Source organism: Monodelphis domestica, chromosome X (genome assembly GCF_027887165.1).
Source record: "Monodelphis domestica isolate mMonDom1 chromosome X, mMonDom1.pri, whole genome shotgun sequence".
Classification (NCBI taxonomy): domain Eukaryota; kingdom Metazoa; phylum Chordata; class Mammalia; order Didelphimorphia; family Didelphidae; genus Monodelphis; species Monodelphis domestica.
Genome location: NC_077235.1, coordinates 29,918,427 through 29,936,247, shown reverse-complemented (window position 1 = coordinate 29,936,247; position 17,821 = coordinate 29,918,427). Strand labels below are relative to the sequence as shown.

Below are 17,821 nucleotides of genomic sequence, written 5' to 3'. Positions count from 1 at the left end.
GGACCTTGAAGATCATCTTGTTCAACTCTCCCCTTTTACAGAGACAGAAACTGAAGCCAGGGTCAATGAGTATTTATTGAATGCTTATTGCATGACAGGCTGGAGAAGAAAATGGCTAACCACTCTAGTGTCTTTGCCAAGAAAACAGCATGGATAGTATTGGCGTGCTCTGGTCCACGGGAGCACAAAGAGTTGGACGTGACTGAATGACAAATGGGACAGGAACTGGGCTAAATTCTGGGGATATAAAGAAAGACAAAAGTCTCTATTCTCAAATTGCTCACAGCCCAGTTAGGGAGGCAACACACAAACTAACATGTGCAACAAGCTATATACAAGATAAATTGGATAAAATCAACAGGAAGAAGAGACCAAGATTAAGGAGAGCAAGAAGAGACTTCTTTCAGAAGAGGACACTTGAGCTAGAACTTAAACAAAACCAGGAAAGCCCAAAGGGTATATAGAGCAAGAAGACTGGAAAGGTAGGAAGGTCTCAGATTTTGAACATCAAACAAAGGATTTTGTATTTTATTCAGAGAAAGGAAGTGACTTACCCAAAGTCTAACAGTTAGAGGCAGCACAATAGAGTGGAAAGAGCAGTGGATCTTCCGTTCAAAGTTCCAGGTTCAAAACATCTACCAAATATTTGACATGTGACCTTGGGGGAAGTCCCTGACCTTCAGATGCTTCTTCTGTAAAATGAGAGGGTTGGACTAGAAGTTCTCTAAGGTCTTCCTTTATAGTTCTAAATTCCATAATTCCCATGAAAGTTGAAAGGGCTATGCAGATACGGGGTGGTTATTATTTATTGCTTAGTGCTACCCCTGGATCTGGAAGCATTTTATACTTCTCTTACTTGATAATTCAATGCTTGTGGAGGAAAGCCATGCTGAAATAAGCTGGAGGACTCACCCCGCCCCAAACTTTGCCTATGGCAGTGGTCCCATTGACTACACCCTTGGCAGAGCCCATTATGGATACAAACCTTGGTATGTTAGAACGTTCAGACAGCAGTTTATTCAGTCTTGAACCCAAGCTTTAACTTGTCCAGAAACTCCTCCACAGAGCACGGATTCAGCCTTCAGCTCCTCAGAGGAAAACTAAAGACAATTCTCTATGCAGTGAGGATACAAACATTCCCTCTTCCAGATTGCACAAAGGCTAATTAAAAGTCATGATTCAAATATTTCTTGTGAAATCGGCCTTTGGGCATAGAGCCTTACAGTCTCCTCATGCATCATTCTAGATAGACGGCTTACTCTGGGTCCACGACTAAATATATCTCTAGGAAGAAGAAAGATTAAGTGAATTGGACTCTGGTGCCATTCGGCTTCACACAGCACTGGAGAAGATAGCTGGGCTGGCCCGTCATCCCAAGTAAGTTCTTTTATGAGTTTTTTTTTGGGGGAAATCTCTGTATGATAACTGAACAACACAGCTCTAACTAATTGGAAAGTGTGGATTACTAGGAGAGAGAAAATAGAACCCAACTGACAGCAGATGAGGAGGTTGCCTTGGAATGGAGTGCCTCGATCCATGCTCTTAAAGCTCACCAGATCCTGTTTGCTGTGTACTGCTAACATTCGAGATGTGTATCTATCTCTTCTTTTCAACTAGACCACGGTTTCTGACATAGTGGAAAGAGACCTGCATTGGGTGTAAGAAGACAGACTCAGACTTGAATAATGGCTTTGCCACTTCTTAGCAAGTCATGGTTTCAGATTCCTCATCTGTAAGTGGGGATAAGAATACTTGCATTACTTCCTGGGGACGGTTTGAGGATCAAAAGAGACAAAAGTTACAAAGTACTTGACAAAGTGTATAGCACCACACAGATATGGACCAGTGTAGCTAGCTTCATGTCCCCCCTACCTCATAGCACACAGATATGTGCCTAGGTAACATGGTACAGAGGTATGGTTTGGGGTCAGATGACTGACTGGGTTTAAATAACACATAGAACTTCCACTTACTGGTTTTTTAGTTTTTGGACATGCTATTTCACTTCTCTGGAACTTCAGTTTCCTCATGTGTAAAATGAGGAGGTTGTATGGGATGGCCTCTAATGTTCCTTCTGGCTCTAGATGCAAGATCCTTGGATCTAGCAAAGGACTGTGAGGGGTTGGACCAGGTAAAAGTCTACCCAAGTCCATTATAGATCTGATACTCTCCAAGCTTACAACCTCTTTGATTACAGAACCTTAGAACATGTGAGTTTGAAGGGACCTTTTTTGTTTTTAAGGGAGGCCTTCTGTTTTTTACACCTCACTTGTTGGACCCTCCTTGGTAACAAACAGCTGGACAAAACTAAGTGAGAAAGCAAACTCATATGAACATCCCCTCTCTGAGGTCATCTGTACCATCGTCTATTCTCCAAGATCAAGATTATTCATTGTGTTTCACTGCCTTTGAAGATTTTCATTTCCGTTATTGTTGTAGATTTGGCTCTGTTGGTTCTCAGCATCATTTTCTTTTTTTAAAATTTTATTTAATTAGTTAATTTAGAATATTTTCCATGGTTACAAGAATCATGTTCTTTCCCCCCTTCCCCCCAACCCCCTTCCATAGCTGAAGCACAATTCCATTGGGTTTTACGTGTCGTTGATTAAGACCTATTTCTATATTATTGATATTTTCAGCATCATTTTCTATGAGTCTTCACATATATCTCTGATTTTTTCCCATTTTTCTTTTATGATGCACTAAGATTCTATTATATTTAGGCATGTGTAATATTTTGTTTGGCCATCCACAAATGATGTGCAGCCATTTTGTTTCCCATTTGCTTTTGTTAGCACAGAGATAGATATATAGATGAGTTGGCGGGTATGCTTGTGTGTATGTGCATTTGGTTACATATTACAGGTAACCTTTCCACATCGTGACTTTGCTCATTGCAGTTTTGATATATTGTGGGTCAGCATGAGAAATTAAATGGGAATTGGGGGGGAGTTTTCCAGAAGTCACAAATGACATAGAGAAAGTTTAGCGGCCCAGAAAGGCATAAAAATATAGTATTATATAATATCAACATTTATATATATACACACATATGTATATACACATAAATGTACACAATTTTTAAGAGTTAAAATAAGTAAAAAGTTAAGATTCGTGATACGAACTCGAAAGTCAAAAAATTTGATGTGGATTTTCTAGATCGTGGGGCCACGTGGGGGTACCTGTATATATATATATGATTTTTTAAAAGTCTTTGATCTCCTTGAGTACATCCCCAGCACTGCAACCCTTTATTTTGTAGGTGAAGAATGGGAGGGCTCTAGAGGCAAAGAACTTGCCTGCAGTTATCCAATCATTAAGTGGCAGAGTCAGGATCTGAACCTAGGTCTTCTGTCTTCAAATTCAGGGCACTTTCCGTTAGGCCAGACTGCCTTTCAAAGCTCACTATCATGTAACCAACCCTTCTATATCTGAGTTAAGATTCTGTTTTTCAGTTCTGATTGGATGGCCGATACAATTATGCTCTTCCATGTTGTTTAGCTCCATGTGCAAATAGTTCTAATATTTCCTGTTCCCTTGAAGAATTTTGCGTTTAATCTCTAAAGACAAACTGCCTTGCCATCTTAGATTCCATGGAGTCATATTTCAGATGCCTTTGACACAGGGTAAGCATACATAGTTTTATCTTTGCTGTGGTTGGGAGTCACCCTTTCATACATCCTGCATCTTGCAAATCATCATTTGCTCACATCAACCAAATATACATTTTGAAGTGGGCTTCCTGGGGCACATCTAGGCAGGTGGCTAAGTGTGGGCTTCTGAACCCTTCTGACCCAGTTTCTTGCTTTGACCCAGTTCCTGTCTGATAGTGTGGCAAAGGCAGGAGGCCCTTACTGTATGACTTTGCAGAGTTTGTATCTGTGAACTACCTACAGCTTGGGGTTCTCTGAGCAGGCGGATGGGGAGTGGCACACCATTTCCCCCCTTCATCAATTGAAACTTGCCCAGGACCAGAGGAGAAGGAGAGCTAGAACTGAGGAAGGCAAAGGTGGCACAGCTCTGCCTTGTTCAAGACTTCCTGATTAAGGCTTGCTCTTGGCTCACTTGGCTTTGTCTCTAGTGAGAAGGAGCATGAACATGTGGAAAGAACCTAGAGTTTACAGATTAGGAATAAAACCAAATACATTAAAGCACTCAGTGAGCTGGGGAACTATGGCTGCTTCCCAAACCAGCCCACCCAAACCCTTTGCCTAAAAATCCCAAACTAAAGCTCAAAGAAACAATTTCGGTGCTCAGATTCAAGCCTCTTCTTCTCTGTCTGCAGTCAAGATAAAATCCAGAACTCATTTTCTCTCTAAAGTATTTCCATAGAAGACATGTAAGTATCAATTCCCAAGCTGTTCCACACATGATGAAACCTCGTATTGGGTCAATGTCCAGTTGGTTGGAATAATTCAGGAATCCAGGGTGCCCTGGATGACCTGTTTCCTCTTTGAAGGCGGCTTGGAGTCTTAGCTCTATGCAATCTGAATTGCATGATGGTTCCCTTCCCCTGAGTAATTTCATCTTTGCCTGCCTCCAAAGCTACTCTGCTCTGGCCACACGTCCTGTTTATTCCTGCTGCATACATTCATTTATTTGCCCTTAGGCTCACTCATGGCCCAAAGTCATTCTATGCCATTATTCAGAGGATGGATGAGTGGTGAAAAAACAAGATTCCTCCATGCTGATGACTTTTAAAAATTCTTCCTTCCTTTAAAGAATTATTTAAAAATTTTTTCTCCTTCCTTTTAAAAAAATTTAATTGAGTTTTTAGAGTATTTTTCCAGGATTACAAAAATCATGTTCTTTCCCTCACCTCCCTCCAAGCCCCTCCCATAGCCGATGCACAATTCCTCTGGGTTTTACATGTGTCACTGGTCAAGACCTATTTCCATATTATTGATATTTGCACTAGGGTGATCATTTAGGGTTTATAACCCCAATCATATCCCCATTGACCTATGTGATCAAGCAGTTGTTTTTCTTCTTTCTGCGTTTCTGCTCCCACAGTTCTTCCTCTAAATGTGGATAGTGTTCTTTCTCATAAGTCCCTCAGGATTGTCCTGGATCATTACATTGCTGCTAGTAGAGAAGTCCATTACATTCGATTGTACCACAATGTATCGGTCTCTGTGTACAATGTTCTCCTGGTTCTGCTCCTTTCTCTCTGCATCACTTCCTGGAGGTTGTTCCAGTCTCTATGGAATTCCTCCAGTTTATTATTCCTTTTAGCACAATAGTATTCCGTGACCAACATATACCACAATTAATTCAGCCATTCCCCAGTGGAAGGGCATCCCCTCATTTTCCAATTTTTTGCCACCACAAAGAGCACAGCTATTTTTGTAGAGATTTTTTTCCTTATTATCTCTTTGGGGTACAAACCCAGCAGTGCTATGGCTGGTTTTAGCGCCCTTTGGGCATAGTTCCAAATTGCCTTCCAGAATGGTTGGATCAATTCACAACTCCACCAACAATGCATCAATGTCCCAATTTTGCCACACCCCCTCCAACTTTTCTCCTTCCTTTAAAAAAATTACAATTTTATTTTTATTGTCATGCAAAACACTTCCATATTGGGCACTGTTGTAAGAGCAAAGTCACATACATAACCCAAATTCCAAAATAAGACCATAAATACACTGACATGAAAGACAACTCCAACAGTTCTTTCTCTAAAAGTGGATAGCATTTCCCATCATAAATCTTTCAGGATTGCCCCAGCTCATCACATTGCTGAAAGTAGCCACGTTTTTCACAGATAATCATCATCCAATATTGCTGTTATATTGTACAATGTTTTCTCCATTGTGCTTATTTCACTTTACATCAGTTCCTGAATATCTTTTCAGTTTTTTCTGAAATCATCTTGCTACCTTTTTTTTATCATGCAATGATATTCCATCACCAACATGTACCACAATTTGTTCAGTCCTTCACCAATTGATGTACATCCCCTCAATTTCCAATTCTTTGCCACTACAAAAAAGCTGCTATTAATATTTTTGTACAAGTAGGTCCTTTCCCCTTTTAATGATCTCTTTGGTATACAGACCCAGGAGTGCTATTATCAGATCAAAGGGTATGCACAGTTTTTTAGGCCTTTGGGCATAGTTCCAAATTGCCCTCCAGAATGGTCGGATCAATTCACACCTCCACCAGCAATGCATTAGTGTACCAATTTTGCCACATCTCCTTCAACATTTACCACTTTCCTTTACTGCCATAGTGGCCAATCTGATAGGTATGAGGTAATACCTCAGCATTGTTTTAATTTGCATTTCTCTAATCTCTAAGAATGATTTAGGACATTTTTTCATATTATTATTGATGGCTTTGATTTCTTCATCTGAAAATTGCTTGATCATGTCCTTTGACCATTTGTCAATTGGGCAATTGGGGAATAGCTTGTGTTCTTATAAATTTAACTTAGTTCTCCATAAATTTGAGAAATGAGACCTTTATCAGAGAAATTTATTATAAAAATTTCCCCTCAGTTTGTTGTTTCCCTTCTAATCTTGGTTAGATTAGTTTTGTTTGTACAAATAAAATTTACTTATTTTATATCTTACAATACTCACTATCTCACTTGATCATAAATTCTTCCCTTCTCCAAAGATCTGCCAGGTAAACAATTCTGTGTTCCCTTAATTTAGTTATGGCATCACTCTTTATATCCAAATCATTCATCTATTTTGACCTTATCTTGGTATAGGGCATGAAATATTGGTCTATACCTAGTTTATGCCATACTGTTTTCCAATTTTCCCAATATGTTAATGTTCCCAATGTTAAAGAGTGAGTTCTTATTCCAAAAGCTGGGATCTTTGGGTTTATCAAACACTAGATTGCTAAGGTCACTTACCCTTGAATATTGTGTATCTAATCTACTCCACTGATCCACCATTCTATTTCTTAGCCAGTACCAGATTGTTTTGATGATTGTTGCTTGAGATCTGGTACTGCTAGGCCACCTTCCTTCACCTTTTTTTCATTAGTTCCTTTGATATTCCTGATCTTTTGTTCTTCTAGATGAAATTTTTAAATTATTTTTTCTAGTTCTATAACATAAATTTTGGTAGTTTGGTATGGCAATGAATAAGAAAATTAATTTAGATAGAATTATTTTTATTATTATATTATTATAATATTTTTGTTATATTGCTTTGTCCTACCCATGAGCAATTACTATTTTTCCATTGTTTAGATCGAACTTTATTTATGTGAAAAGTGTTTTGTAATTATATTCATATAATTCCTGTGTTTGTCTTAGCAAGTAGATTTCCAGCTCTTTTATATTGTTTAGAGTGATTTTATTTTATTTTACTTTTTACTTTTAAACATTATTTTATTTGGTTATTTTCAAACATTATTCATTGGAAACAAAGATCATTTTCTTTTCCTCTCCCCGCCTCCCGCCACCCCTCCCATAGCCGAGGTGCGATTCCACTGGGTATCACATGTGTTCTTGGTCCGAACCCATTTCCATGTTGTGGGTATTTGCATTAGGGTGTTCATTTAGAGTTTAGAGTGATTTTAAATGGAATTTTTCTTTTTTCCTTTTGCTGCTTGGACTTTCTTGGTAACATACAGAAATGCTGATGATTTATGTATGGTTTTATTTTGTATCTTGCAACTTTGCAAGTCATTCTTTCAATTAGTTTTTTAGTTGATTTTCTAGGATTCTTGAAGTATACTATCAGACCTGAAAAGAATGACAGTTTAGTTTCCTCATTGCTTACTTTAAATTTCTTCAATTTCTTTTTCTTTGTATATTGATTGCTACAGCTCACATTTCTAATACATTACTAGATAATAGTGCTGATAATGGGCATCCTTGTTTCACTTCTGATCTTACTGGGAATGCATCTAGTTTATCCCCATTGCAGATGATACTTGCTGAAAGTTTTAGGCAGACACTCCTTATTTTAAGGAAAGGCCCTTCTATTCCTATGCTTTCTAGTGTTTTCAATAGGAATGAGTGCTGTATTTTGTGGAAGGCCTTTTCTGCATCTATTGAGATAATCATGTGATTTCTGTTAGTTTGATTATTGATGTGGTCAGTTATGCACATGGTTTTCCTAATATTAAACCAGCCCTGCATTCCTGGTGTAATTCCTACCTGGTCATAGTGAATAATCCTTGTGCTATATTGCTCTAGTCTCCTTTCATTTTTTTCTTAATAAGTCCCAGCCTACTGATTGCCTGTCCCTCCTACCCCACTGACTACTGTAACTCTGAGCTCCCAGGGTTCCTTTTTCCCTACTCTTTTTGTGTTTTTTTTTAATGAAAAAATGCTCACTTTTATTTTGTTTTTTCCTACTTACATGTAAAAGCAATTTTAACATTTATTTTAAAAAGTTGAGCTCCAAATTCTTCCCTTCCTGAGCAATTTTATATGAGTTATACATGTGCAGTCATGTAAAACACATTTCCGTATTATTCATGTTGTGAAAGAAAACACAAACCAAAAAACCCTCAAGAAAAAATAAAGTAAAAAGTATACTTCAATCTGCATTGGGACTCCATTGATTGGAGTCTGGAAGTAGATTAAATTTTTAGAGGTGGTTAGCACTATTCAGAGGTACCCAGCATTTTTCATCCTAAATCCTTTGGAACTGTCTTAAATCATTATATTGCTGAGAACATCTAGGCCATTAATAGCTGATCATCCTCACAATATTGCTATTACCGTGTACACTGTTCTCCTGGTTTTGCTTACTTCACTTTGCATCAGTTTGTGTAAGTTTTTCTGTTTTTTCTAGAAGTATCCTACAGAGGATTGGTAATAATGATGATGGTGGTGGTGGTGGTGGTGGTATTAACAGAGGACATTTCTGGTTTGCAGAGCACTTTATATTTATTATCTCATTTGATCCTCACAGTAACCCCAGGAGGTAGATGCTATTCCCATTATACAGAAAAGGAAAGGAACACAGAAGTTAAATGAGCTGTCCAGGGTCCTACAGCTACTAAGTGTCTGCAGTGGGATTTAAACCTTTATTTTCTTGACTCCAAGTCCAGAACTCTGTCCACTGTGCCACACTGCCTCTAGAGTCTGGAGTGGCTGGTTAAGAATAATGGAGAGAGTATTTTTTGGAGAGAGGTGGGATTAGTACCACCCTTGATCTTAGCCAAAAGGCTGAGAAGTGAAGGAGGTGGGATTAGAACTGTGCTTTTATTAATATGGGGAAGGAACTTGGAATAAGGAAACTCTGTAATCCAGATGGGCAAGTTCTCTGTAACTGGTAGTCTTAAAGAGACACTTAGGGTACTAAGAGGTGAAGGAGAACAGCCAGTATGTGTCAGAGGCAGGATCTACTCTTAGATCTTCATGACTCTGAAACCAAGGCTATGGCTGGCTCCGTAACTACTCCAGAAGAACTTTAGATGCTCAAAGCAGTGAGATGTTGGTGAGTTGAAGGTCACCTCTCCAGCATTTCGAATCTCAAGGATCTCAAATGAATACACTGTAATAGCTTTTGCAGGTGACTCACTATGTACAGAGATGGGGATTTTGTGAGGGCTTTCAGTAGCTTGAAAATAACTGTTGGATTAATCTTGTAGTAATTGCTATTTTCTTTCCTTAGATTTGTTTTCCCTATATTCCCAAGTTATTGATGGACCCAAGATGGATGTAAGTATATGGCATTTTCTTTATGAATTTCCCAAAGTTCCCCCTTCTTCCAGGGGGATCACAGTAGGATACCAAGAGCCTTAAGTGTTTCACAATGGCCAGTTACCAACCCTGTGCAATGGGAAACACTAGGAGAGGGAGATTGCATATCAGGGACTGGGAAAGAAAGAGCCTCACCAAGAGTCTTCGTCTTTACCCCCACTGTCTCTGCTGGCCGAGACAGGAATTGCCAGCTATTAAGTAGAAGATCCATGATTTGAACGCAGGTCTTATGGCTCTCAATCCAGTGTTCTTTCAGTGGCATCATACTGCCTCTCCTTCTCCTCCCCCCCCCCCACTTTCTTCATGGCCAACTCACAAGTCACTACTGTTCCTTTGCCACTTTCCTTACCCCCGTGATTTCCCATCTCTGAACTATGATAGTGTTTCAGGTTTCCAAAACAAACTTAACCTAGCATTGGGGAATTCTCGGTCTACTAGGGACTGCGTACACACTGCAGTGGGTTGGGGGGAATCAATTAGGCCACAGAAGCAGGGAGGCAGTAGAGTATAACAGAGATCCTGGAGGCAGAGGACTTGAGCTCAAGGCTCTAGCCGTGACTGCCTGTATAACCTTGGGCACACATACCATTTTACCTTCTTGGGCCTTAGTTTTCTTATATGGAAAATGAAAAGTTGGGAGTAGATACTGCTAGATGACTTCAGGGGTACCTTCCAACTTTAAATTTATACTCCTATGAAGTTAAAAAAGCCTCAGTCTTGTTTGAAAAGATAACTCTAAAATGCTGCATTCACACTTAAAATGAAAATGAAGAGATAGAAAACTATTCATTAAATGTAACAAATGGCATTTCAATTCCTGCTGGTATAAGAGAATGAGCACTGATTTGGAGTTGTAGAGCAGGCTTCAGATCTTCTGCTTACTGACTCTATAATTTGGGGCAAGTCACTTGATGCCACCACGCCTCATCTTTCGTATGCCAAATGAGAGTAATCGTCTCCGTAGTGCCCACCTCTCCAGGTTATTGTAGGCTACTGAATGTAAAGTTCTTTTTGAACTTAAAGCACACTACAAATGTCAGTTCTTCTTATGAAATTATAGGGAGAAGGATGAAGAAGGTGGGTGAGAGAGACACACATACAGAGAGAAATACATGCTGGAAAAATGACTCATACAAGGGTTGTCTGAGGAGTATGCAGAGAAAGTAGCTGACTATGTGGCATAATTTTAGGGGCTCTGGCAAGGCTCCACTGCCATCCTCCCCACTTTCCCATCTTCTTGGTGGGGTTTTTATTTGCTCACAAAGATGGCAGCCACGCCGTATTCCTGTAGAGGGCAGGCCCTGTTTTATAGGAAGGAGATGGTAAGGCTAATTCTTAGACACAGAAGGAATGTTTCCCAGGATAGTGACCTTGTATTACCAATCAATTTAACAATCACGCTCCATGGAATCTTAGATGAGAGGAGAGAAGAGGAGGGATCATTTCAGTTTTTGTATTTGTCACTCTAGCACTTGGCACATAGTAGGTGCTCGATGGATGTTTAGTGATTGATTGAGTGAGACAAATCTCTTAAAGACTAATTAGACCACTACACAAGCCAGTGACAAGGGTATATTCCTTGAACCCTAACTAACTACATAATACAAAGGTCACTGTGTTCTGCAATGCCCGACCTCCAAAATGGCTGGGCACTGAGACTATTCAGGCCTCATGATTAACATCTTAGACTTGGCTTTTTCTTTGACTTTTGTTTCTCTTTCTGAACATCTGGTGTTTATTTCCAGTTAATTGTGGCTCTCATTGACCAGAGGCCAGTGATGGTGGTGGTCGGGGTTTCCCTGCCACTTTTGGCATCTCCAAATGACAAATAATGGGTGCCTACATTTTATGTGTATAAGACACAGAAAGGGGGAGGAAAGGGATGTTTCCCTGCAAAATTGGCACTGGAATAGACTGCCTGAGACCTTGGCCTTGATGTGCTCCTTGCTGCTAATGAGCAATGTGCCCAAAGAATAAGAATGGAAAATGTGAGGTTTTTTTCCCACTAATGGAAAAAATAAAAGCATTTCAAGATTTTTGCCTTAGGGAGAAGTTCTAAGGTTTGAAGTACACTGCATGGGATTTAGAGACAAAGTGCCAATAAAGGCCTCTGTTTTACAGGAATGGATGTTTTTTAAAAGATGGTAAAATTACCTCAAAGTAATAACCCTAGCAGTAATACTGAGCCAAGCAGTAATACCTTCATTCAGAGCTTGAATAGTGGGCATGAAAAATGGGAGACAAGAAGTCTTTATTTCTTTACCATTTCACTAAATCATAGACTCAAAAGAGTTAGATCTAGAACAGCAGTTCTCAACCTCTCAATTTGTAGCAATGAGAATACATAATGCATATCAGGTATTTACATTCCGAATCATAAGTGTAGCAAAATTACAGTTTTGAAGTAGCCACCAAAATAATTTTTTGGTTTGGGGTCACTGCAACATGAGGAACTGTATTGCGGGGTCACGGCATTAGAAAGGTTGAGAACCACTGATCTAGAAGGTACCTTAGACGCTACGGAGATAAACCATCTTCAATTCCATTTTGCAGATGAGACAGCTAAGGTGCGGAGAAATGAAATAATTTGTCTAGGGTCACAATACCAGTAATTGTTGAATTTAAACCTGAGGAAATATTTGAACCTTGGTTCTCCTGACTTTAAGCCCAGTACCCTTTCTAGGATCATGCTGAATCAGAGGCCTTTTTGAATGTGAATAGCATAGACTTTCTCCCCATATCACCAAGAGGGGTTCAGATCTTAGCTACATAGGTGCAGGAATGATAAATCAAAGGGTTGACCAGTTAGCAGTGCTATCTCCTTGCTTGCTGTGAGTGACATTTGCACCATGCCTCAATGTTTCAAGGGCCCCGTGGTCTCATTAGTGTGTCTGTTTACCCTCCACCATCTTGGGGGTGCAGAGCACAACTCATTATCCAAGTCATCATCCTTTTTGACTCTTGTCCATATCCTGTAATCCTCTAGACTGGGTCCACCCATTGCATTGGAAGCCTTTCTTAGGGTCTTTGAATGTTTTGTGGATTTCAGTGCAGCTCTTGAGCATCTATCAGGAAAGATGTATGGTAGACACTCTACTGATGATGTGAGACCAGAAAAAGTGAGGCAGTTATGTAATGAGCACCAGGGATAATAGATGGTATTGTTCTGTGTGGGCATGGTTAGCTAGGACAATTAGATCACCTGATAGGACGGGATGTGTTCTAGGTTTTGAAATATAGAGAGAAGTAGAAGTCCCAATGGTGGACCCATTGATGTGAAGTCATAAAATAGGATACATATAAGGATGAATATATGAACCTTTTTTGGGCTTAAGTAGTCTCTGTTGGCATTCTTTCATAGTCCTACAATAACATAGGATCAGAGTCCTATGTATGGTTGGAAGGGACCTCCATGGACATCTGGCCTAATGCCCTCATATTAGATATGAAGAAACTGAGGCCCAGGGAATAACTTATTTTGTGACTTGACTCAGGCTATACAGTTCAGAAACAGAGAACTGATTAGAACTCTGATCCCCTGACTCCAAGTTCAGCATTCTTCCTATTGTATCCTGATGCCTCCAATCTTTCTTGTCTCTTCTGGGAAGCTCCATTTGACACTCGAACTTGAATAACTTACTACCAATTTTTAATCATGTTTAATCTTTCTAGAAGCTATTTGAGTATGGCCACTGATAGTTTCTGCTCTTCTGAATTTTGGAGGCCCAGTCAATCAATAATCACATGTTGATGATGGAGTATTTATTATGGACAAGGCACAGTACTAATGGATATAGGGAACAAAATACACAATCAAGTTATCAAAGCTACTGAGGGGAGTTCCTTCTTGACTAAAGAATGAAAGATTTAGCATTGAGACCCAAAGAAACATGAACAAAGGGTAGGTTAGGCTGGTTGAGAACCAGAGTTTCCCCAGGAACTGACCAAAGGACTGAATCAGGAAAGAGAAGGCAAGTGCAGGAGTGGCAATTCCAAGGCAGAGAAATCAGAATGAGATCAGCAGGTAGGGAGCAGGGGGTGAGGAGAACTCTTTGGTTGGTTTACCTGGCTCAATCTGTCCCTTTGAGAAAAAAAATTGAATAAAATAGAAGATTTCAAAGCATTCCTGATGAAAAGACCAGATCTAAACAGAAAAGTTGGTGTCTAAATACAAGACTCCCTTGAACCTCTGTCTTTTAACTGTGTTGGTGGGCATTCTCTCCCCTTATCTCCTCTGATATGTACTTTTTTCCTTATTTCATCAAGTAGATGTCAGCCCTCAAGGAATTCACAGTAAAGCTGAAGAGTTAAGATGGATACCTACACGGGATAACCAACAAAATAGGCAGTCAATGAGGAAGACTCACAGAATAGGAAGGAGGGATCATAAGAGTTTAGACCTAAAGTTGGAAATGTCCAAGGTCACACAGCTAGTGTCTGAGGTAGATTTTGAACCCAGATCTTCCTGACTCCATGGCCCATACTCTATCCAGCATTTTATGCTGTTAGATTCATGTATTACTAATATAAAACAAAACATTGGGGTTAGAGTGAAATGAAGATGGCCAGACAAAAGGGAGTAGGGAAGGGAAGAGGTATTGATTAAGTGCCTACTATGTGCCAGGTCTTCCTGATTCCAGCTCCAGTGTTCTCTCCACTGTACCACCTATCTGCATAAGCCATCCCCTTTGTGGTAACTGCCACTTTAAGAAGACTATCCACCCTGCTTCAGTTTGAAGTGTTATATAGTAGGAGAGGCATCTGTTTTGGAGTCAGAGGACCTAGAATCAAAATGAGAGGGTTGAGTACTTTCCACCTCGAAATCCTTTCCTCCCGACAGCCGTTCCTGAGACTTTACTGTCAGTCTTGCCCAGTTAGGATCCTTTCTGTGAAGCAGATTTTCTGCCACACACTCCTACATTTTCATGGTCCTGTTCCTTTCACCCAACTGAAAGAATTCCACACTTGCTCTAACAAATCTTGTCCCTCGGTGTGCCCACTTAAGCTCGTCTTATGCAGGCATGTACTGATGCAGCCATGAAAGGAGAAATGGAATTGCTCCTTATTCTTCCCTGCAATTCAGTTCATGAGAAACAAGTATGAATGAAAGCTTCATTTGCATGCAGAAAGCCATGGAAATGGAACCCAGCCATTGCCTTTATCATTAATCTCCACCACCAGGAGTATATGGTTTCGTGTGGATATATGGCCTGCTTGGAAAGGGGCTGAAGCAAACATATGAAAGATGTTAGTGTGCACTAGTGTGCTCAAGTGAAACATACACCTAGGTGTGGAGAAGTCTGTTATGTGACCTATTTTAGACTTACTCTAATTTTTTTTTCCTTCTTCACATCTTTTCAGGAATCTTTTCCAATTGCGAGATCACATGAGAGATCTCAGAAGGTACCTGGTGTTCAAATATATCCAGTATCTCGTCCTGCCATTTCCCAACATCTTCATCAGCTTGCTGGGCCTATGTGCTAGTTTGTATGTCACACTGCTCCTGATGTCTCCCAACATATCCAGGAAATCCACTGTAGTGTTTATTCATAATGTGGCGCAGGCGGACATCCTGATGGGGTTTAGTGTGCTTGCCATGCTCCTGAATGTCTTCCAGGGTGAAAGATCATCAAGTTCTTTTCAGGTGATCCTGTGGCAAAACTTCCAAACTGCAAATGCCCATGTGAGCTCCCTTTTGCTCAGCTGTGTGAGTCTGGAGGCCTTTCTGATCACATTCCTCCCAGCAGAGACCCGCCACATTAGGACTGTTAGATATGCCAGGGCAGCTTCGAAGTTCATCTGGATTGTGGTCCTTACAGAGTGTATTGTTTATCAGCTGGAGTGCTTACAGGATCTCGGCTTCATTTCTCTGGGGGCGCCTAAGCACACTTTGGTGCTGCTTAACTTCTGCAGTGGAGCAGCAGCCCTGCTGAAGGCATTCATTTATCCCATTGGTTTACTTCTACGGATCATTAACGTGTATCTCTTTTATAAGATATTCTTCAGCAGGTCACCCTGAAGTAATTCAAAGAGGATATGCTCAGTGATTGGGAAGAGGAAACCAAACATGGATATGCTCTGCAAGCTGAGACTCAGAGGAATGTTGGGGGATAGCTGGTACTCATTATTTGTTCATGTCAAGTGTTTACTATGTATTGCTTTATACCAAAGAACACATGAAAAGCATGGAGATTGTCCTGGAGGAGTCTGTGGCCTCCTAGATTGAGAGCTCATTTGTTCTGGCCTGTCATTTTACAAAGGCCCAGAAAGGCCCATGTGCCCATGGTCACATAGATAGTAAGTGTCAGAACCAGGATATAAACCCAGATCCTCTGTCTCCAAATCTCATTGTATCGTGAGAGCTAAAATTGTTTAAGACACATTCGAATCATGTAACCACTAATTCTTCATTTATTATCTACTGTGCACTACACTAGGTGCTGTGAGGTGAATAAAGGTAATTCACACGGAGGCGCTGCCTCAAGGAGCTTACTGTGTAGTTAGGTGTCCATGAAGAGTTAACACAAAGCAGTATAAATTAAGAGTAGGTAGTAGAGGGGTCAGCTGGGTGGCTCAGTGGAGCCAGGCTTAGAGATAGGAGGTCCAAGGTTCAAATCTGGCCTCAGACACTTCCCAGCTGTGTGACCCTGGGCAAGTCACTTGATCTCCATTGCCTAGTCCTTACCACTCTTCTACCTTGGAGTCAATTTACTCCAAAACAGAAGGTAAGGGCTTAAAAAAGGAGTAGGTAGCAGAGTAGAGTTGCAAGCTATTGATTACTTATGTGACCTTGGGTAAGTCATGTCCTGTATGTGGACCTCTGTAAGATGAGTGAGTGGATCCTTTTAGCTCTGGCATTCTATGACATCCTGAATGAAAGATTCAAACATGAAATGCTACAGGGTCTCCCAGGAAGGCCATAATAGAATTTGTTTTGAAGGTGGGCAGGGAAGGCCTCACTGAAGAGGTAGTGGAATGTGAGCCAAGTTTGAAGGATAAGCTTGTTACCACCCCACATACCTCCCCAAGCCACTCTCCTGGCCAAGTACAAGTTGGTTCAGGCCTGTGTTTATTGAACATATTGTTCCATTAGAGTTTGGGCTGAGAAGAGTGGTTCTCCCTTAATTTCCTCCATCTAACATTTCTGGTGATCTAATCTCAAGATGATTCAAATGGGCATGCTGGATTGGATCTCAATGAAACAAGCCTCTTATTTGCCATGAGCCATTCTTTTTGTGCCCTTGCATTACCTGTGTAGCCAGTAATAAAAATAGTTTACGTTTTGCTAGAGTTCAAAGATTTATGAAGTACTTTATGTACCTTATCTCATTTGATCTTCACAGAAGCCCTTACAGGTAGGTATGGTAGTACTATCATCACCATTTTGTGACATGGAAACTGAGGTTTACATGACTTGCCCATGTCAAAGTCAGGACTTGAACTTAGGTCTTTCTGACTCCAAGCCTAACACTGTCTACCATACCATCTTGCCTCTTCTATCAGATATCATGATTACCACTCCTGCCTTCTTTCTATCAGTTGAGGCCCAGAAAGTCTTACTCCATCCTTTAATTCTGACCTTGTGGGTGTCAACCCGCCTCATGTGTGTTTCTTGAAGACAACATATGGTAGGGTTTTGGATTCTAATCCATTCTGCTATTCATCTACGTTTTATGGGTGAGTTCATCCCATTCACATTCAAAGTTATGATTGTCATTTGTGGACTCCCTGGCATTTTGATAGCCTTCCCTAATTCTAACCTTTTCTTCTTCAGCTCTACCTTTTAGTCCAGTGATTTACTTTGAATCAGTCCCCCTTGTCCCCTCCCTTGATGTTTCCCTTTTTAGTCCCTCCCTTTTTCTTCCCTCCCCCTCCCCCCTCTCTTTCCCTCCCTTTTTGTTCTCCCTCTCCCCCTCCCCCCCTTGGTTTTCCCTTCTCCCTACCCTTGTTGGGTAAGATAGAATTCAAGATCCCAATGGATCTAGATGTTTTTCCCTCTCAGAGTTGATTTCCCTGAGATTGAGGTTTAAGTAAAAAAAACCCTCTCTTCCTCTTCTTATAGGAGTTTTCTTCCCCTCCCCTTCCCATGTGAGTCTTTGTGTGAGAACGATTATTCTGTTTGGTCTTTCTTTACCCCCT

General features: G+C 40.4%; 1 protein-coding gene across 1 annotated transcript; it reads left to right on the top strand.

The window, feature by feature from the left end:
• The first annotated feature begins 792 nt into the window (after window positions 1–792).
• On the top strand, window positions 793–17,577 carry LOC100020175 (P2Y purinoceptor 8-like). The gene is made up of 3 exons (XM_007507466.3): window positions 793–1,377; window positions 9,594–9,640; window positions 15,044–17,577. Exons 2-3 carry the CDS (start codon window positions 9,624–9,626, stop codon window positions 15,699–15,701), a joined length of 675 nt encoding a protein of 224 aa, XP_007507528.1. The 5' UTR covers window positions 793–1,377; window positions 9,594–9,623; the 3' UTR covers window positions 15,702–17,577.
• The last annotated feature ends 244 nt before the right edge of the window (window positions 17,578–17,821 follow it).